This window comes from Amblyraja radiata, chromosome 1 (genome assembly GCF_010909765.2).
Source record: "Amblyraja radiata isolate CabotCenter1 chromosome 1, sAmbRad1.1.pri, whole genome shotgun sequence".
Taxonomy (NCBI): Eukaryota; Metazoa; Chordata; class Chondrichthyes; order Rajiformes; family Rajidae; genus Amblyraja; species Amblyraja radiata.
Genome location: NC_045956.1, coordinates 182,511,395 through 182,533,793, shown reverse-complemented (window position 1 = coordinate 182,533,793; position 22,399 = coordinate 182,511,395). Strand labels below are relative to the sequence as shown.

The 22,399-nt window shown below is 41.9% G+C and overlaps 1 protein-coding gene across 2 annotated transcripts in view; it reads right to left on the bottom strand.

The window, feature by feature from the left end:
• The window catches only part of paip2b (poly(A) binding protein interacting protein 2B), an 89,317-nt gene that overhangs the window by 38,575 nt on the left and 28,343 nt on the right, over window positions 1-22,399 (bottom strand). The window contains exons 1-2 of one of the 2 annotated variants that reach the window (XM_033035770.1): window positions 12,434-12,493; window positions 11,892-12,047 (exon numbers count right to left, since the gene is read on the bottom strand). In XM_033035770.1, coding sequence (XP_032891661.1) covers window positions 11,892-12,047; window positions 12,434-12,436 — 159 coding nt within the window. In that variant the 5' untranslated portion in view covers window positions 12,437-12,493. Of the gene's footprint in view, window positions 1-11,891; window positions 12,048-12,433; window positions 12,494-22,399 lie in introns of those variants that run through there. The other variant, XM_033035774.1, reaches the window with a different exon arrangement.

The following is a 22,399-nucleotide window of genomic DNA, read 5'->3' as shown; positions in this document are numbered from 1 at the left end:
AATAATTACGTAAAATAACAAATAAACATAGATAAATCTTGAGTAATGACAGCTAAAAATAGTTCATTTTGCAGTTACACAGAGAATCATACAGCACCTGGAAAGATGCCACTTTTGAGAATCATTTCCTCACATGAGCATCATTATTTACATGACCTAGTTATAGAGTGGGACTCGGGGACTTATCACCGACAGAAAAGGACAAAATCAGAACAGGCTGACACTTACTTAAGATACAAAATGATAAAATAAACTTGCAAATCAAAGTAATAAGCAATATGACGAAAGCAACTGCTGCACGCACAATTAAATACAGATTATGGAACCTTGTGCAGATATACAAGGTTTCACTGTTTAGGTGGAGGTCAACCCTTTTCCAGTATTTCCAAAAGGGGAGTTGCTTATCGCCATGACTGAGACTTCAAAGTCTTCACTCAGCTACAAGTGGATCAGTCATTTCTACTGATATACTCCTCCCATTTGCAAGAATAAAGATGGCCCAAAAGGATAGGTCTTCTGCACATTTCTTCCAGAAATGGTCAGAAAAACCTCAGTCAGTGCATAAAGACACAAATCAAGACAACGTCCAGTTGAATTACACAATGTCAAGCAGAAGCTTCTTATCAGCAGAAAATAAATGTTTTTCAGACTAGGTCCTGGCTCTCTCTGAGCCTTGTTGTTTTCAATGTTATTTTAGATTGAAGGGAAGAGGAACAAAAGTTTAGTACAGAGAGGTGATTCTGTTCTCTTCTTCCTTTGCCTTTAACACATTTATAAAACTCTGATTGGTTTTCCTTGATTTTTTCTGCCAATGATTTTCGCCATATTTCATTTGTGTTCTTAATTCATGATCTGATTTCAGCCTTACACACTGTCATAATGAGCTTTTGATATTTTAGACAAGTGTTTCAATTTTAAATTATCCTACATATTCTTGCCGTATTTGACAGAGATGGGGAAGGCCCAAACTTTGAGATTCAGGAAAAGATTTTCTTGAGATGGGACAAAGTAACTGTTCTTCAGAGAGGCCATCTGACTTATTAATGAAGACCAACCAGGCTTTGCGGAATTTAAGCAATTACATCCAGAAAATGGCAATTTCACCTTGTAACCTCACCAGACAAACCTAATGGGCCTGTCCCACTTAGGCGATTTTTTAGGCAACTACATGCGACTAATTTGTCGCCACATGTTCGCCGATGGTCGACGGGAGTAGTCTCCTCAGTCACGCAAAAAAGTCGTAGCGTCTTTCTGGTCGCCGCTAAATTTTCAACATGTTGATTTTATATTTTCGGCGACAGTGGGTTTGACGCCAATGAGCGTAGCTTGACTTCTCCTGACGTAGGTGCCATCGTAGGTTGTCGCCAGAATGATGTAGGTTGTCACCAGTTTTTCGTCGACCTCCTACGACTATGACAGTCGCCGGCAGGTTCGTAAAAAAAAAATTGCCCAAGTGGGACAAGCCCATAACTGAAAACAAAATCTGTAGAAATGTCCATGGTACAGATTGCCAACAGGCACCTTGAATCCTAGTTTAATTTCGACATCCTCACCAGTTGATGGAATCATTTGGTCATCAACCATTGAAACACTGCATCAGGTTTATCAGATTGATAGCTACTTCAGAAAGTAGAAATGGTTGCAGTGAGTTGCAGGGTAGCAAACATGAAAAATTAAAATGTTGAGCAAAGTTTTGTAATAATTGGTTACAGAATTATGTTGCCCATTTGATCCAAGCCAATACAAGGGAAACAAAAAAAAATAGGCATTTAGATCATGTTATTTGAAATAATTAATTGTACATCATGGAAACAGGCCTTTTGACCCACTCTACCAAGTACCCACAGGTACTAATCCTTCACTGATCCCATTCTACTCACCAGACATCAACTTTACATATTCTACCACTCCATGGGGTGATTTACAGAGGCCAATTAACCATCCCACATCTATTTTGAGGTAGACTCACAGGAATGATGTGTAAACTCTACACAGACAATGACAGAGGCGAAGATGCAAGATAATTCCGATGAGGAAACGAACAAAAAAACGAAATCGCTGGAGAAACTCAGCAGGTCAGGCAGCATTGATGGAGGGAATGGACAGCTAATGTTTTGGGTCTGGACCCTTCTCTATACTGTTGAGCAAGGTAGTAAACTTGGGTCACTGGAGCAGACACAGTAACTTAATTACCGTGTTGCTCTGTGATGCAAAGATCCTGTTTTCCCCAAATGTGGCTGAGTTTAACTAAATTATTCCAAGGATTTACTTTTCTCGAAAGCAGGCCTACTTTTGCAGGAGACAAAAGACTGCAGATGCTGGAAACACAAATAAAAAAACCAGATTGCTGCTGGAGGACTTCACGAGTCAGGCAGCATCTGTGGAGGGAAATGGAAAGACAATGTTTTGGATTGGGAAACTTTTCCATCTAAAGAAAAGTCGCAATGCGAGACATTGTCTGTCCAATTCCATCCAAAGATGCTGCGTTCCTCTAGCAGTTTGTTTGTTTAATCTATTCTTGCAGGGGTCACTGTAAAACCTTTACATCATCATGAAACGTTGGAACAGAATTCCTTTTGTCCATTCTCTAAAGTGATATGTTGTATTTATATTTTACACTCTTGCCCTACATTTCCACTTCCAAGATGCCTTCTTTTCAATCTGATGGCCCAAGTTTCTCTGGTCTTTTATTCACACCTCATATTCAGAGTTAGTTTCAGTCTAGTGGCATTTCTCTCTATGGTCTCAAATGCTTGAATGCATTCTTTGTTTTCTAGCAGCCCGAATCAGACACACTTCACAAGGAAAGTCTGATCAGGCACCGAATAATTTAATCAAGACCTCATTATTCTGTATTGACCATGTAGTTCAACTTTCCATTAGTTGGCTGTTTATTATTCTCACTTTGGTTGAATGATTCAAACAGCGTCTACTATGGTGCCTGGGTGTGGATTTTCTCAGCTTTTAGTTTCTAGCCAATGAAAACCTATATCTAGAGGAGATCTGGGAAGTACATTTAAAAGCTTACTACTGAGAATCAAAGTTTAATAAACAGACAAGAAAAGAGGATATAGAACCGTGGGAGAAAATTATAAGAGTTTGTACCACCGTTTAATAGTCAGAGCATGGAACAGGCCCTACGGCCCTAATCGTCCATAACGCCCAAAACTAAATTTGTCCCATTTGTCCTCGGTTGGCCTAAATGCTTCTAAACCTTTCCTTTCCATGTACATGTCCAATTCTCTTTTTAAATTATGTTATAGCACCTTCAACTGTGGGATGAGCTTCCTCTGGCAGCTCATCCCACATACCCACCACACTCAGTGAAATTATTTCCCCTCATGTTGCGATTAAATCTTTCCCATCTCACCTAAACCAATATCCTTTGGTTCTTGATTCCTCTCCCTTGGGTAAAGCTCTGCTCATTCACCCCGTTTATTCCATTTCATAATTTTATACATCTCTATAAGATCATCCCTTAGCCTCCTGCTCTCCAGAGAATGAAGTCTTAGATTGTCCAATCTCTTCCTATGGCTAAGGCACTCAAGCAATGGCAACACCCTCGATAAATCTTCTCTGCACTCTTTCCAGCTTAATGACATCCTTTCTATAGCAGATGATCAAGACTCAACACAATACTCCAAATACAGTCTTGCCAACATCTTTACAACTGTAACTGAACATCCCAACCTCCATATGCAATATCCTGACTAATGAAGGCCAAAGTACCGAAAGCCTTCTTGACTACCCTATTCACCTAAACTGCACTTTTAAGGAACTATGTACCTGCACTCCTCGATCCCTCTGCTCTACAACATTTTGCAGACCCAATACATTCACTGTGAAGGTGTTGCACTGGTTTAACTTCCAGGTTAGGAATCATAGTTATCAGAACAGAAATAGTTCCTTGGGTCCAACTCATCCAGGCCAAACAAATTGCCATAGCCAGTCCCGTTTCCCAACATTTAGCCCATTTCACTTTAACCTATTGTTGTCCATATACCTGTCCAAAGGCTATTTTAAATGTTGTAAATTTGCCAGCCTCTACCGTTTTCTCAGACAGATCATTCGATATTTCCACCATCCTCTGGGGAAATGTTGCTACTTGAATCCCTTTTAAATCTCAACTACGTCTATGCCCTCTAGTTTTAAACTCCCCAACACTGAGAAATATACAGTGACCATCCACCTTATCTATGCTCCTCAAAACTTGATATAACTCAATAAGGTCAACCCTCAGGTTTACACTTCAGTGAAAAACACCACAACCTCTCCTTAGAGCTGAAGCCCTCCAGTCCCAGTAACATCCTTGTGTATCCTTTCCTCGCCCCTTTTCAGCTCAATGGCATTCTTCCTATAGCTCTAGGGCCTAGGCAACCAAAACTGCACATAATAGTCCAAGTATGTTCTCAACAATGTCTTGTTTCAGTTGCAACGCAACATCTCACTCTTGTACTCAACACCCTAACCAATCAAGGCAAGTGTGCCAGATGCTTTCTTCACTACCCTGTTTACCTTTCAGTGAGATCAATATTTCCTTGCACCCCACAATTCTACAAGGGCCATGCTATTTAATGTGCAAGTCCTGCCATGGTTTAACTTAACAAAATGCAACATTTCATACGTCCTAGTTAAATTATAGTACACTTGCCTTCATCAGTCAGTCATTGAGTACAAGAGTAAAGCAAATCATGTGTAGGAAGGAACTGCAGGTGGTGGTTCACACTGAAGATAGACACAAAATGCGAAAGTAACTCAGCATCTCTGGAGAAAAGGAGTAGGTGACGTTTTCGGTTGAGACCAGACTGAGAGGGAAACTAGAGGAATGAAAAGGTTCAAAACAAATCAGAAAACACAAAACTTTGGACAGGTTACATGGATAGGATAGGTTTAGATGGATATGGGCCAAATGCAGTCAGGTGCGACTGGTGCACACGGGGCATGTTGGTCGAAGGGCCAGTTTCCATGCTCTGTGCTCTTCAAGTACGACAAACTTGGACTATTTTTCTGGAGACGGAGGGAAGACCTGATAGAAGCATAAATAGGATAGTCAAAACCTCTCCATGTCAGACTGGAGTAAAACTTTAAGGTTAGACCGGAACAGTTTAAAAGTTGCAGGGTCAGTTTTTTTAAAAACAGAGATTGTGGTGAGTGCCTGGAGCATGCTGCCAGAAGTGATGGTGGAGGCAGATATGATAGTGGCAATGAAGAGGCTTTTAGATAGGCACAGGGATACGCAGGAGTGGAGTGATATGGATCATATCCAAGTAGAGATTAGCTTAAGTCACATCATGTTTGGCACAGGACAATGTGGGCCAAAGGGCCCGTTCCTGTTCAGTATTGTATCAATCAATCAATCAATCAATCAATCAATCAATCAATCAATCAATCGATCAATCGATCAATCAATCAATCAGATTTATGAGTTGCTCCAACATTTTATGTCTACCTTCGATTTAAACCAGCATCTGCAGTTCTTTCCTACACACATAATTCCATAGATCGTTTCCTTAGCAAACAGTGGTTTTATGGGGGTGGAGGGTGAGGAAAGGAAATAAGAAACTTGATCACTGCAATGAACATTGCAGCACAAATCCGGAAAGGCTGCTCAAATAAGCAGACAAGAACCTTAAGTTTACAAAAGCTGAACCCTTATAATCCAATGCTGCACACTCAGCTGTCATACTGTGTTAATTTCTAGACATCACTCATCAGGAAGGGCACAAAGGTTTACTTCATACAAAGGGTGATAGGTGTATGCAACAAGCTGCTGAAGGAGGTAGTTGAGGCAGGGACCATCGCAACATTTATAGAGTTACTCAACCACGTGGGACCCGTTGGGTCCCGTCCCCTCAATGCGCGGTTGCGAGGGGAGGAGGCGGCCTGCGGCGTCACACACACACACACTAACCACCCCCCCCCCCCCCACACACACCAACCACCCTCATTGATATTATATTAATATTATTCATTCACTCCTTTTACCCCATGCCCCACCCTATCCACACGCATAGCCGCCAACTCGCAGGCGCAGCTAAAGAGGGAGGGGGATAGAGAGAGAGGGACCCGGAGAGCGACACACAGAGAGCGACACAGAGGAACAGAGAGGGACACAGAGAGAGACAGAGAGAGGCAGGGGAGCTTGCTGCCTTTTTGGAGCAGGGGGTTCCGATTTGCGGCGTCTTTTGAGCATGCGACCCTGTTGCTGCAAGCGGGCGGACGGTCAAAAGCAGCAGAGGGCCGGCCGATCGTGGCTTCCGCGAGGAGAAGCCCACCCACCCGCGTGACAGACGATCGGGCAGGGGAGACGGAGAGGTGGTCGTCCCCCGTGACGGCCAGAGATCGCCAGGTGGGATCAGGATCACCAGCGAGGAAAAGGCGTCACAATTCCCCGAGTCCTGCGATCGACGGAGGAATCGCAGGTCTCCATAGACGGCCTCTCCCAGAGGGAGTAATGGCCACCAGGGCCACCTTCCCATCGCGCTGCCCCGCACCCTCACCCGCGCCCACGCCACCACCATGTTCTAGAACTTCAAGGAGCCCAGTGAAGCGCGCAGCACGACCTGAGCAGCAGTTTAAAAACACTAAGTGACAAATTTGAAGTGAAAGTTAAGAAGCCAAGAAGTACAAAAAACATAACAGGGGTGACATCACTCGCAACGCGAGCAGAGGCAGGCAGTCAGATCCAGTGTGATGTCATCAGCAAGACCATCTCGTTTATTTTCTAAGTTATTTGAGATTTGTGAACATTTTCATAAATAACGAGAAATAATGCATGAAATTTTCAGATAAGGCGATTTTTGATTTCACGGGATAAATCTCAGCCGGAATATGTAAAAATGTTCCCATTAGCGCGTCGTTTCTTAGAGTAGATGTGATCGCACACAAAAAAATAAATACACACACACACAAAAGGACACACACACATCCAAGATCAGAGTTTTATAGCTATAATAAGGATAGAATGAGACAGCGTGGAAACAGCCCACACCATCCAACATGTCCTAGCTACACTAGTCCCATCTGCCCGTATTTGGCCCATATCCCTCCAAACCAGACATATCCATGTACCTGAACTGTTTCTTAAACATTGGTATAATCCTGCCTCAACGACCTCCTCTGGCAGCTCATTCCATACACCCACTACCCTTTGTGCGAAAAAGTTCCTATTAAATCTTTTCCCCTTCACCTTAAACCTATGTCCTTTGATCCTCGATTCACCTACTCTGGGCAAGAGACTGCATCTACCCAATCTATTCCTCTCGTGATTCTAAATATTGATAAGATCACTCCTTAGCCTCCTGTGCTCCAAGGAAAAGAGTCCCAACCTCAGACCCTCTAGTCCTGGCAACATCCTTGTAAATCTTCTCTGTAGCCTTTCCAGCTTTACAATATATTTCCCATAACATGATGCCCAGAACTGAACACAATACTCTAATTGTGGCCTCACCAACGTCTTATATAACTACAACATGACCTCCCAACTTCTATACTCAAAAATTTGACTGATGAAGGCCAATGTGCCAAAAGCCCTTTTGACCACCCTATCTGAGAGAGTGCGTTGGCGGCGCGACCGACGTCGCAGCGGCCTCTGCAGTCCGTCTGTCTTTTTTTATTTTATTGTCCTGTAGAGTGTAAAGTTTGTGGTGGGTTTTTGACTGTGTATGTGTGGGGGGCGGGGGGGGGGTGTGGGTGGGGGAAACTTTTAGATCTCTTCCCTGTACGGGGACCCGACCTTTTCCCTGTCGGGTCTCCGTTGCCGTTGGGGCCTAGCGCCGTGGAGCGGCCTCCAACCGGAACGACAGCTCAAGTCACGGAGCCTGCGGAGCTGCGGACCTACCATCGTAGAGCTGGCCATCTTCGGAGCGTAGAGAGTTGCGGTGGCTCGCTGCTGCGTCCCGACTCCGGTGGATGGTGACACCAGGAGCTTGCGGGTCCCCGGTGGGAGACTGCTTTGTGGGGCACCGGCAACGGCGACTTCTCCCGCCCGAATTGCGGGGTTGAGAGTGACCCGGAGCGGGGCCTTACATCGCCCGGCGCGGCTTTAAATGGCCGCGGACTTGCTAGCGCCCGCCGGGGGCTCCAACGTCAAGACCCGGGGCAGGGCCTTACATCGCCTGGCGCGGCTTTAAATGGCCGTGGGACTTGCTAGCGCCCGCCGGGGGCTTTGACTTTGACTTCAGGAGAGGAATGGAGAGCAGGGGAGAGACAAGACTTTGCCTTCCATCACAGTGAGCAGGAGATTCACTGTGATGGATGTTTGTGTAAATTGTGTTGGTGTGTGTCTTGGTTCTTTTCTTGTATGGCTGCAGAAACCAAAAATGACAAATAAACGGTATTGTATTGTATCTACCTCTGATGCCACTTTCAACAAACCATGCACCTGTACTCCTAGATCCCTCTGCTGTGCAACACTCCCCAGAGCTCTACCATTCACTGTGTAGGCCGTGCCCATGTTAGACTTACCAAAATACAACACCTCACATTTGTCTGTATTAAATTCCATCATCCATTCTTCAGCCCACCTGGCCAATCAATCAAGATCCTGCTACAATTTTTCACAATCCACATCACTATCTGCAAAACCACACACTTTTGTATCAAATGGGCCCAGCACCAAACCCTGAGACACACCAATAGTCACAGGCCTCCAGTCTGAGAAGCAACTTTCCACAACATCCTTTGCTTCCTTCTAAAAGCCAATTTTCTACCCATTCAGCTATCTCTCCTTGGATCCCATGCAAAGAAACATTTGGACAGGTACATGGATAGATCAGGTTTAGAGGGATATCGGCCAAATGCCTGCAGTTATAGATGGAACATTTTGGCCAGTGTGGGCAGGTTGGGCCGATGGGCCTGTTTCCACACTGTACGACTATGAGTAGAACTCAAACTAATTGAAGGAACTAAGAAAAACAAGATTGCTTTCTTCGGGGCATAAAAGTTTAAGCGGACTAAAAGGTGTTACAAAATTGTAGTAGGGTGAACAGGAAGAACTTGTTTCCTCTGATGGAAAACAAACTAGTCAGTAACAAGGGGGATACAGGTTTTAACAAATTGGTAAAACAGAGAAGAGAATGAGAATTTTTCATCCTCAATGTGGTGGAATGCATCATCTTAAAGATGGTAAAAAGAACTGGACAAATCGAAAAGAAAGGATACAATACTACAATCAGGTATGAATTAATTTTGACAACTTCAATTGGATGGCATAAGCAAAACTGATGAAATTGCTGTATTTATTGCTGCAAAACTCTAAAACTTTATCCATTACGTGTACCACATCTGATAACAGAAAGCTTCAAAAGCAAAGATTACAACTTGCACCACAGTATTCTTTCATTGTGAGAATACAGGATGAATTTTGTTTTCTTGCTCCTCAATCCTTATTATACATCCTTTTATTTTACTATCAACTGCAGTTTCTGCCTCAAAGATATTGGTGATACAATATTGATTTATAAATTATTAGTTTACTTCCTTAGCTCCCTATTCACAAAGATATTACAATATCTTCTTTGTGAATAGGGTGTCAAGAAAGTAAAGCTAGATATAGGTGATAGAAAAACAACAGTAGTTAGAAATTGTTTAAGTATGAAAATGTTATCTATACTCTGCTTTGCATTTCCCAGACATTTGCCCATTTTGTTCCATTAATGACGAGATTACACGGCGAAAGAAGTCTATTAGGCAGTATATTCTCATCCTTGAAAGCATTTGCAGTCAGAGTCATGTGACACGGAAACAAGGCCTTTCGCCCAACTCGACCAAGCTGGTAAAGACGCACCATCTAAGCTAGTCCCATTTGCTCATGTTTAGCCCATCTCTATATAACTAAAAGTCTTCGTCTTGTTTGCGTCTGTCTGTGTGCCTGTCTGTCTGTCTGTGCGCGCGTGTAGGTGTGCGCGCACCAATCTGTTTAATTCCTATCCTCTTCCAAACGCTAGGCCTCAGCCTTCCCATTTTCATACATCCTACTCATTTTCCCCCTGGTGGCGATAAACATCTCCCCTTCACATTTCCACCTATATATTCCCAAGTTATTAATCGTTGAAATGTTTAAAAAGAGCCAAAACTGCCTTCTCATAGACAGCTTCCAGCCTTCACAGTGATTATGTCACAATGCCTCTCACAGTGTACCAATCACAATGGGCTCTCAAGCTGGCTGCCGACTGCCACAATGACATCACAATGGGACGTTGCCAACAGTAACGAGGTTGCTGCCCCTCTACCAATATCTGAAGGGGCTGCTCATCAAGTTCTGGTTGCATTTTGGTCCCACGATCCTGGTGTTTGGGCATAAGGCAGGGAGGGCCGATTGGAAGGGGGGGGGGAGGGGGAGGGGGGGGGAGGAGGTGAGAAACTCTCATCGTCCAGCAACTTGTGTTTTGCTCAAGATTCCATCAGCTGCAGTTCCTTGTCTCTTCATCACCTGACCATTACTTGTTGTCATATAATCATATAGCATGGAAACATTTGGCTCAGTTGATCCATGCCAACCAGTGGCTCCCTTTCCTATTACCATCAATATCCAGCACTTGGTCCATATACCTCGATGTCTAAGTAATTCAAGGCATTCAATGCATTAAAGATATCCACCACTCTCATGGTAAACAAGGTGCCCTGTGTATTCATTCAAAATTTCTAGCCCCTTGCCCTTAAATCTATGTCATTGAGTTGGATCTAACTCTTATATGGGGAAAGCTTTTCTGTATCTAGTCTATCCATACTCTTCATAACATTATATAGCTCAATCATGCCCTCCACTCCCCCCAACTTTCTCCACTGCAGGGAGAACACACCAAACTTCTCCCGTCTCTCCTCTTAATTGTACGGGGAAATTTCTTCTGCGAACTCTTAAGCATAAGCTTCCGAGCGCACGGTGACTAGAACTGCACATCAGCTGAGGTTTGACCAAATTGCTAGAACTCTCTGTAATTTCTTGCAGTTATGGGCAGAGCTGTTTCTAAACCCGATGTGATACAAACCGACATTATGCTTTCTGTGGTTCGCCTGTAGGTGTGAAGAGACATCGGAGACATACCAAATTTCCTCCATCTCCTGCAGAAGTTGGTATGCCTACCTGGCTGTCGCTTCAATATGGTTGATTCATGACAAATCATTTGTAATATTGATGCCATAGAACTTGAAACTCTCAAACATTTACACTTTGGTATCATTCATGTTAATTGGAACATGTACCCCACTACATTTCTTGAAGTCGATAACTAGCTTATTTTGCCTTGTTGACATTGGGGAAAGAGACTGTTGTCTAACGACCATTCTTTGACCCACTTTCCCCAGTTCATTAAGATCCTTTTATAATATTTGTTAACCCAGTTCACAGTCCATGATACCACAGATTTTAGCAAACTCCCCAAGATCCTACCATTCATGATGCATGTCTTAACTTCATTAGTATTCTCAAAATGTATCACCATAGATTTGTCAGATTAAACTGCAAATTTTCAGCCCGTTTCATCAACACAACATGATCTCCCTGCAGACTTTTCAGACATCCTTCCACACGGTCAACAACTTCCCCCAATCTTCACGTCATGTGCAAACTTACTGATCTTGCCTCCCACATCCCAATCCAAGTCATTCATGAATATTACGAACAACATTAATTCCTGTTGGACACCAGCCAAATTACAAAATTTGGTACTCTTGGCTTCTTGGTTCTTGCTCTTTTCCTCCTCCTATTCCAATGAATTTCACTAATATCTGTAGCACGTTTTATAATAAACACAAAATTATGGTAAATATGGAAAAGATGGAGGAATTTGGAGTGGAGCGGTTTAAAAAGTTTAACACCATTAGAGAGGCTATTCGGCCCATCGAGTCTGATTTTCCAAGTTCTGACGTATTAATTTTAAAGTCACGTTTACCTGTCGGTTGTATTCTTCTTCATGTTCCATCCACATGTACTCAGCAAAAGGATTTGGCTCACTTTCAGTATGCCCATTGGATACGATAACTTCCTGCGCCCCAGAGCCTGACGTCATGTTTGTCATATTAGGTGCCTTCATGTCTAAGGAATCAGTCTGCAATGTAGAACACAGCATATAGGGACCAATTAAAGCCAAGAAACATTTGACTCCGAAATACCCTGAATGCATATTATTAGAATATTGGATTTATGCTAAAACTAGCCAGCAGAGACAAAAACATTCAGCACACTGCAGGCCAATTCGGTTAAGTGCCCAATCAAGAAAGATAATCAAGGGATGGGGACACAGGCCCTAACATGACAAAGGACACTTAAATGTTTGTTGTAAAAGTTGAGCTGCACGCATGCTACCCTTTCACAGACAATTTTTTGAGATGCTGTGTTGTATTATGCACACCTGTGACCTGACCCCATACTTCCCAGCAGCATAAAGTGCAGGGATAGATGTGACAAGGTTCACAACTCTTCTGCTGAACTCACCATTTTCCTCAGTTGTTGAAATGATCAGAAGAAAAAGTTGTTCCAGGGTAGTCACTAGAGGTAAAGAAACAAACGTAAGGGCTGGGCCATCGAATAGCAGATAAGAAACAAACACGACCATGAGAAAAATCAGGGAATCATATTGAGCAGCATATCAAAATACCATGGGGTGGTTTTTTTTAATTTATGCCTGTCCAGATTTGCTGGGCACTAAGTAAAAAAATTAATAATGACTGCCAGTCTCCTTTTGAAATTTTTCAACTTTCTCCTATATTCCAAATGCAACCGGTCATTAGCATATAGGTGGACAATATTTGTTTCCTCTGTACAGAGGATGAAGGTTAAAAAAAATCAAAACGGGGATAATTGGTTAAACTGTAGACACAAACTCCCTTTCCTGCAATAAAAATAGAAAATGATGAAAGCACTCTGCATCCAGAGAGTCAGAATCAAAGCTTAACACTTTAGGTTGAAGACCTTTCAATAGAACTGAGAAAAGTTGGTAATAAAACAGTTCTGATGAAGGATCTTCGACCTGCAACACTTGTTTCTCATCCCAGAGACATGGTTGATCTGCTGACTATTTCCAGCATTTTCAGTTTTTATTTTAGATTTCCAGCATCAAGAACATTTGACAGAAGAAAATGTCTGAAACTAAGTGGAGACCAGAAGAGATTGAATGAGACATGTGGTGGTTTATAGAGCCAGCTGAAAAGAGAATGATAAAAGCATGCCTTGGGATGCAAAAAGAGAAGGTAAAAAAAAAGCTGCATACATCAAATAAAAAGGCAGAATGATATTGCTATTAGTTTATTATCCTCACATGTACAGAGATACAGCAAAAAGCCTTTGTTTGCGTGCTACCCAGTCAAATCAAATCATACTATATTGTATAAAAGTACAATCAAGCCATACACGTAAATGGATAATTATCTGAAGTTGATGAATTAATATTGAGCCTTAGAAAATGTGCCAATTAAAACAAGATACTGTTTCTTGAGGTTACTTTGAGCATCATCAGAACAGCACAATGGGCTAGAGCACTGCAGAAGTAACAGTCCCTTGGGAACGCAGAAAGGAAAAGGGGGGAAATTTGTCTCCTTGGGAGTATTGCATTTGAAGACGTCAGAGACCGATCTGTTGAACGAAGTGGTTGGTGGTGGAACGAGAAGTAAACATTATTCTTGTTCTGGATGGGAGAACAAAGGGTGAAGGTTGAATTGTACAAAAGAGAACAGAATGGTTCATAGCTGACAATAATAAACTAATAGCAATATCATTCTTTATGGTGGAGGGGGAAAGAGAAAGACAAACCCTACTGGCATCAATGGAACAGATGTATATAGTTGGAAAAATAGGGAAAATGAAATGCCAAGATGAACCTTGATAAAGACATTGGTGCAGCTAGTTTTGCGCCCCGACATTAGGAAAAATGTAAAGGTTTCAGAGTGCGTACAGAAGAAATTTGCTACAATGATTCCAGGGCTGAGGTACATTGTATTGTGGATAAGCTGGAAATGTAGCTGTAGTTTGTGCTTGTGGTTGTGAGGGAATCGGGTAGATGTTTAAAATCATTAAGGATTTGAAGAACAGGTAAATTAAAAATTCAATTGAAGCAGGGGGCAAGACAGAAGACAAAGAGAGGCATTTGACAAAATAAACAAAATTCATGAGGAAAGCATTTATGGGCCTGTCCCACCTAGGCGATTTTTTTAGGTGACTGCCAGCGACTAGGACAATGGAATTCATCGAAGTCAGCACCGGCGAATGCCCACGTCACCTGGCGACAACCGACGATAACCTGGTGACAAACCTACGACGGCCACAATTGTCGCCACTGTCGCCGAAAAATGTTCAATATGTTGAAAAGTTTCCGGCAGTCGCCTGTGGTCGCCTAAAATAATCGGCTAAGTGGGACAGGCCCTTTAGGGTCTAGAATGCACTGTCAAGATTCAATTGTAGACACAAAGAACTGCAGGGTCGAATCTTGAGCAATACACAAACTGCTGTTGTAACTAAGCAGGTCAGGCAGCATCGATGGAGGACATGGATATGCAATATTTTGAGTCAGGGGCCATTTTCAGATTAATTCAACTGAACTTTTCAAAGAATGAATAGCATGGGAAAGGAAAATATTTGTGGAGCTATGGGGAGAGGTCAAGGAACTGACTCAAATTGCTCTTTACATGGGGAAAAAGGGGAAGATGTGTTGAAAGGAACTGTAGATCTGATTTATACTGAAGATAGATATACAAAGTGCTGGGTTAGCTCACCAGGCAGCATCCTCGGTTGGGTGGCATTTCAGGTCGATACCCCTCTTCAGACTGAAGGACTTGAGTATGAAGAAGGGTCTCGACTTGAAACGTCACCTATCCCTTATTTCCAAAGATGTTGCCTGACCTGCTGAGTCACTCCAGCACTTTGTGTCTATCTCCAAAAAAAGGGAAGTGTTGGACAAGATGAAAGCAGCACCAATATAATCATTAATGTACTGAAAATAATTGAGAGGGAACCTTGGCTTACAGTGCCCTCCATAATTTGGGACAAAGACCCATCATTTATTTATTTGCCTCTATACTCCACAATTGATACCATGAAACAAATAAACAATAGACAATTTGAGATTTGTAATAGAAAAAAAAAATCATGTGGTTAAAGTGCACATTGTCAGATTTTATTAAAGGCCATATTTTATACATTTTGGTTTCACCATGTAGAAATTATCATTGTGTTTATACCCAGTCCCCCCATTTCAGGGCACCATAATGTTTGGGACACATGGCTTCTTCACAAGTGTTTGAATTGCTCAGATGTGCTTTAATGCCTCCATAATGCAGGTAGAAGAGAGCTCTCAGCATCTAGTCCTTCCTCCAGTCTTTCCATCATATTTGGAAACTTTTATTGCTGTTTATAAACATGAGGACCAAAGTTGTGCCAATGAAAGTCAAAGACGACATTATGAGACTAATGGGCCTGTCCCACTTAGGCGACTCTTTAGGCGACTGCCAGGGACTAATTTTAATGGCATTCACCTACGACACCTGGCAACAACGTACGGCAGCACCTACGTCAACCCACACCAGCAGAAATTATCGCCACTGTCGCCCAAAAATGTTCAACATGTTGAAATTTTTGCGGCAGTCTCCTGGAGTTGCCAAAAAAAAAAAATTTGCCTAAGTGGGATAGGCCCATTAGAACAAGAATAGATACCTTCAAATCCGAGATTATGTGAAAACATATACACAAGACTGTCCTTTTATGGGTCCAGATATATTAGACGATTGTTTGAATAGACATGCCGATACAAGTAAGTTGATATCTTACATTTATAACACTCTCTTAAATATTGATACCCCACCTTCTGAGATTTATAGGCGAGCATTGGAGGACGAGTTAGGTTTGCCCATTTCAAAAGATATATGGGAGGAAAGCCTACTATACATACTATACTGTTCTTTAAATGTCAGGCATTGCCTGATACAATTCAAAGTATTGGATAGGTTATACTACTCAAAGACCAAATTGAATAAGATTTTCCCAACTGTCTCCCCTCTCTGTGATAAATGTCACTTCCAAGAAGCTACCAAAACCCATTCTTTTGTATCCAGTATAAAAATACAACATTTCTGGATGGGAATATTCAATACCATTTCTAAAACACTCAAAATTCAATTGGAGTTGGATTCAAAATTAATAATATTAGGAATGTCAGAGGGCTGCTCTAAGTTAGCGATATTCCAAAGATGTTTCCTTGATTATGGTTTAATAACTGAGAAAAAACATACTTAAATTCTGGAAAAAGAGAACAGTTCCCACAGTGAAGATGTGGATCACAGAAATGACCAAGACACTACATTTAGAAAAAATAAGGCTTGTTTTGGCTGATAAATCAGACAGGTGTTTTCCAAAATATTGTCTCCTTTCATTGAATTTCTTCAACAACAGAATGGTTGAACACAAATTCAAAACCGATGCTAGGGTTGGGTGAGCGGGTGTAGGGAAGGATAGTGGGACATATCACCGCTTTTCCTCTTTTTTTCACTTTTTTGTTAGTTCAGGTGTCTTTTCTTCTTCTTTTTTGTATCTTTCTTCTTCCTCTTCATTCATTCCTTTTTACTTTTTTCCGATTCACTTATCAGTTTATAAAATGTTAAAACTGAAGCTGTACGAAAATCGTTTAAATGTTATGTTGATTTCTTTCTTCTTGTACAATTGCTTCTAATAAAATAAACATTAAAAAAAAAGAATAGAGACATCAGCCATGCCTTAGGCTTACCAAAATCAACTCTTTGGAACATCATTAAGAAGAAAGAGAGCACTGGTGAGCTTACTAATCGCAAGGGGACTGACAGGCCAAGGAAGACATCCACAGCTGATGACAGAAGAATTCTCTCTATAATAAAGAAAAATCCCCAAACACCTGTCCGACAGATCAGAAACACTCGTCAGAAGTCAGGTGTGGATTTGGCAATGACCACTGTCTGCAGAAGACTTCATGAACAGAAATACAGAGGCTACACTACAAGATGCAAACCACTGGTTAGCCGCAAAAATAGGATGGCCAGTTTACAGTTTGCCAAGAAGTACTTAAAGTAGGTATGTTGCAAAGCCTACCTGAAGCGTCGCTGAAAATCTGTCGCTGCGGGTGTGCGCGATTTTGGCGCCGTTTAGAGGGGGGCGGGTTTAAAACGCGATTTTCTCTAGGCTGTTCAAATCGAAGATGTTCAGCCTAGTTAATTATTAACGAAAAATCGCTGAAAGACCCCGTCGCAAAAGCTATTATTAGTTTTAAAGGCCTCGTATAATAGTTATAGTAGTTTAAAAATCAATCTCTAAACCCGCGACCAACAGCAACCGCAGGGTCTCATAAAGCAAATAACTGAAGGTATGCTGTATATTTTTACATTAAAAAGGGCTTCTAAAGATCCCTTTATACAAAGTTTAATATTGCGAGTAGCTCATTTTGGGCCCATTATATCCCGCAGTATTTTTCTCGGCATTTGGGGCACAAATCTACCGCAATGTGAACGTTCTAAACCAGCGCGTTCCACAGGGACCCACTGGAAAGCTGATTTAAATGGGCATTTATTTACAGCAATTGAACACTAAATTCCTTCCATTTGGTCTATAAATTAATGTAAATGAGATTTTAAAATCATGTTTTATTGTGAATTATTTGTGAATATTATTTGGACATTTAGGCTATTTAAAAATGTTAATCATTTATTAAGAAATGGATAGATGTTTAGATCTAGTAATTGAAGTCTGAAATTAGCTACAATTAGGTAACTAACTAATTATATGCTTTAATTTCAGGTCATCCAAGTAAGATTATTTTATATTTGTTTCAGAATACTTCAATCTATGATAACTGAAAATTTCATTCAGTTCTCTTAATTTTTAAGAAAGTTATGGGCTTTTGACTGTTCACGATCACAGCTTTTTTGTTATGTCCATAGAAAATCAAAAGGGAACAAGATGCTCATTTCCCAGTATGAAAATGGCCATAACTTTTTAAATACTTGAGATATGAAAGTGAATTAGGTGTCAAATTAAACTTATTTTTATGCTTTATCTGATGGGATAAATTGCAGACTTGATTTTTTAAATCTCAAAATTTTGTAACATTGCTACTTAAAGAGCAACCACAGTTCTGGAAAAAGGTCTTGTAGACAGATGAGACGAAGATTAACACATCAGAGTGATGGCAAGAGCAAAGTATGGAGGAGAGAGTCAACTGCCCAAGATCCAAAGCATACCGCCTCATTTGTGAAACACGATGGTGGGGGTGTTATGCCTTGGGCATGTATGACTGCTGAAGGTATTGGTTCATTCATCTTCATTGATGATACAACTGCTGCTGTTAGTAGCATGATAAATTCTGAAGTGTATAACCACATCCTATCTGTTCAAGTTCAAACAAATGCCTCAAAACTCATTGGCCAGCAATTCATTCTACAGCAAGACAATGATCCCTAACATACTGCTAAAGCAACAAAGCAGTTTTTCAAAGTTAAATAATGGTTAATTCTTGAGTGACCTTTTATATGCTGGAGAGAAAACTGAAGGTAACGAGCCCCCAAAACAAGCATAAGCTAAAATTGACTGCAATACAGGCCTGGCAGAGCATCACCAGAGAAGACACCCAGCAACTGGTGATAAATCGCAGACTTCACGCAGTCATTGCATGCAAAGGATATGCAACAAAATACTAAACATGACTATTTTCATTTACATGGTCTCTCCAATTTTTTCTGCCTTTGCCCTTCTACCCGGTAGAGGATATAAGTTTCAACGGTGCTGTCAAAAAAGCCTTCGTGAGTTGCTGCAGTGCATTTTGTAGATCGTACAAACAGCTGCCACTGTGACTTCGGTGGAGTGAGTTGATTGTGGATGGGGTGCTAATCAATAAAGCTGCTATGTCCTGCATTGTGTAGGGACGAACTGCAGATGCTGGTTTATACCGAAGATAGACACAAAATGCTGCAGTAACTCAGCGGGACAGGCAGCGTCTTTGGATAGAAGGAATGGGTGATGCTTCGGGTCGAGGCTCTTTTTCAGGCTGCATGGTGTCAAGCTTCTTGAGCGTTCTTGAAGCAGAACTCATCCAGACAAGTGAAAAGTACTCCATCGCACTCACATGAGGCTTGTAGATCGCAAACAGACTTGAGAAGTTAGGAAGTGAGTTATTCGCTGAAGGATTCCTTTTCTCGGACCTGTTCTTGAAGCCATATTATGTATATGGCTGCTCAAGTTCAGTTTCTGTTCAACGGTAACCGCCAGAATATTGGTCATGGGGATTTAAATGATGGCAATACCACTGAACGTTGGATGATGATAGCTGGATTCTGTATGTTAGATATCTTCATTACCAAGTACTTGTTTGTGGCCACTTCGACATTGTGTTTCACTCATTTTCAGCATGTCTCTCCACCCCAGGACTTTTTGCATTTTCTGTATTTTATTCACTTTATTTACAACTCCTCAGGACATATCTTTACATCTCACTTTCACTTCCAGCATTCAATTTCTCCTGGTCAAAAGCCTTTATCTCATCTTTAAAAAGGTCACTAATCTTTAACGGATTTTTCTTCTCTCAGATTTGCGAGTCTTTGACATTCCCCAAATATTGTTGGAAACAGTTTTTGAATATTATTAAGGTAGATAGATTCTTCATAATCAAGGGTTAGAGTCAAACATGCAATTGAAATTGGAGGCTATAATCAAATCAGCATGCTTTATTATATGGCAAAGTAGGCTCCAGGGGTCAAATGGCCTGTTCCAAAACCTTATGTTATTTTATTTTTAAAGTTTACGCTTAATTTTTCACTTGCATAACCATTATGCAGTTCTATCAAACATATATAGCCCAATGATGACATATTCAGCTAATGCTCATAAGGGATGTAGCAAGATACACCAAGGGGAGACAAGTACTGACATAATGCCCGTTCAAGCATAATGTATTTTCCCTCCAACAATGACAGTTTGCCACTTATTCTATGGCAAAATAGAACTCTGTAAATACTTATCCATTGGTTTATTGGTTTGTTATTGTCACATGTACTGAGGTATATTAATAAAAACTTGTTTGTGTGCAATTAAGACTTCTGCTCCAAACTGGAGGACGAGACAGATGTTCGGCAGCTGTGGCTGGGTCTGAATGCAATCACCTCCTACAAGGCAAAACCAGGAGGCAGCTCGAATGCCGGTGTAACATCACTCCCTGACGAGCTCAATGCATTTTACGCACGCTTTGACAGGGAGAATACTGATGTGCCTTCCCGATCCCCCATTCGCTGCGATGGCATTTCAGTCTCAGTCACAGAGGCCGATGTCAGGAAATCCTTCAGAGGGGTGAACCCCCGAAAAGCACCTGGTCCTGATGGTATACCCGGCCGTGTTCTAAAAACCTGTGCGGACCAACTGGCGGGAGTTTTTACGGACATTTTCAATCTCTCACTTCTGAGGTCTGAGGTCCCCACCTGCTTTAAAAGGGCATCAATTATACCGGTGCCCAAGAAGAGTAAGGTGACATGCCTCAATGACTATCGACCAGTGGCACTAACGCCGGTGGTGATGAAGTGCTTTGAGAGGTTGATCATGGAGCAAATCAACTCCTACATCGACAAAAACCTGGACCCACTGCAGTTCGCGTACCGCCACAACAGATCAACGGTGGATGCGATCTCGCTGGCCCTCCACTCCGCACTGGACCACTTGGACAACAAAAACTCATATGTCAGGATGTTATTCATTGATTACAGCTCGGCATTTAACACAATCATCCCCTCCAAACTGGTTACCAAACTCGCAGAACTGGGTCTCTGCGCATCCCTCTGCAACTGGATCCTCGACTTCCTCGTCCACAGACCACAGTCTGTTCGTATTGGTGGAAATGTGTCAGCCTCAATAACAATCAGCACGGGAGCACCTCAAGGCTGCGTGCTCAGCCCCCTGCTGTACTCACTCTATACCCATGACTGCGTAGTGAACCACAGTGCGAACTCCATCATCAAGTTCGCTGACGACACCACTATTGTGGGGCGTATCACTGATGGGGATGAGTCAGAGTACAGAAGAGAGATCGAGCAACTGTCCATATGGTGCCAGCGCAATAACCTGGCCCTCAACACCAGCAAAACCAAGGAACTGATTGTGGACTTTGGAAGGAGTAGGAGGGGGACCCACAGCCCCATTTATATCAACGGGTCGATGGTTGAAAGGGTCAAGAGCTTCAAATTCCTGGGCGTGCACATCTCTGAAGATCTTTCCTGGTCCGAGAACACTAATGCAATCATCAAAAAAGCACATCAGCGCCTCTACTTCCTGAGAAGATTACGGAGAGTCGGATTGTCAAGGAAGACTCTCTCTAACTTCTACAGGTGCACAGTCGAGAGCATGCTGACCGGTTGCATCGTGGCTTGGTTCGGCAATTTGAGCGCCCTGGAAAGGAAAAGACTACAAAAAGTAGTAAACACTGCCCAGTCCATCATCGGCTCTGACCTTCCTTCCATCGAGGGGATCTATCGCAGTCGCTGCCTCAAAAAGGCTGGCAGTATCATGAAAGACCCACACCATCCTGGCCACACACTCATCTCCCTCCTACCTTCAGGTAGAAGGTACAGGAGCCTGAAGACTGCAACAACCAGGTTCAGGAATAGTTACTTCCCCTCAGCCATCAGGCTATTAAACCTGGCTCGGACAAAACTCTGATTATTACCAACCACTTTCTGTTATTTGCACTATCAGTTTATTTATTCATGTGTGTATATATTTATATCATGGTATATGGACACATTTATCTGTTTTGTAGTAAATGCCTACTATTTTCTGTGTGCTTAAGCAAAGCAAGAATTTCATTGTCCTATACAGGGACACATGACAATAAACTAACTTGAACTTGAACTTGAATTAAATCATACTGTACATGAGTATAATCAAGTCATACACATGTATAAAAGGTAGTGCAAAAAGTTAAATACCAGAGTGTAGAATATAGTTTTACAGCATTGTAGAGGTACAGTAAAAAACTTTGTTTTGCATGCTATCCAATCAATTCAGATATTATATACCTAAATACAATTTGCAACTCAAGTACAATAGATCAAAAGGGAAGATACAGAGTGCAGAATATAGTTCTCAGCATTGCAGCGAATCAGTTTCATAGACAAAGTCCAATATCCACAATCAGGTTGAGGTGAATCAGACAGCACCTATACTTATGGAAGGTTCATTCTGAAGCCTGGTAAAATATGATTAGAAATTATGGTAGATTTAGAAGAGTAGCGTGATTGTAATGGATGACAGTGGACTCTCCTCTGGGACAAGCACACAGAGAGTCACCATGCTCTACCTCCATCTTCGTGCAATTTCTTAAGGTCTTGGGCAGAGCTATTCCCAAGCAAGCTTTGATGCAACCTGATAGTATGCTTTCCACAGTGCATGTGTACAAGTTGGCGAAAT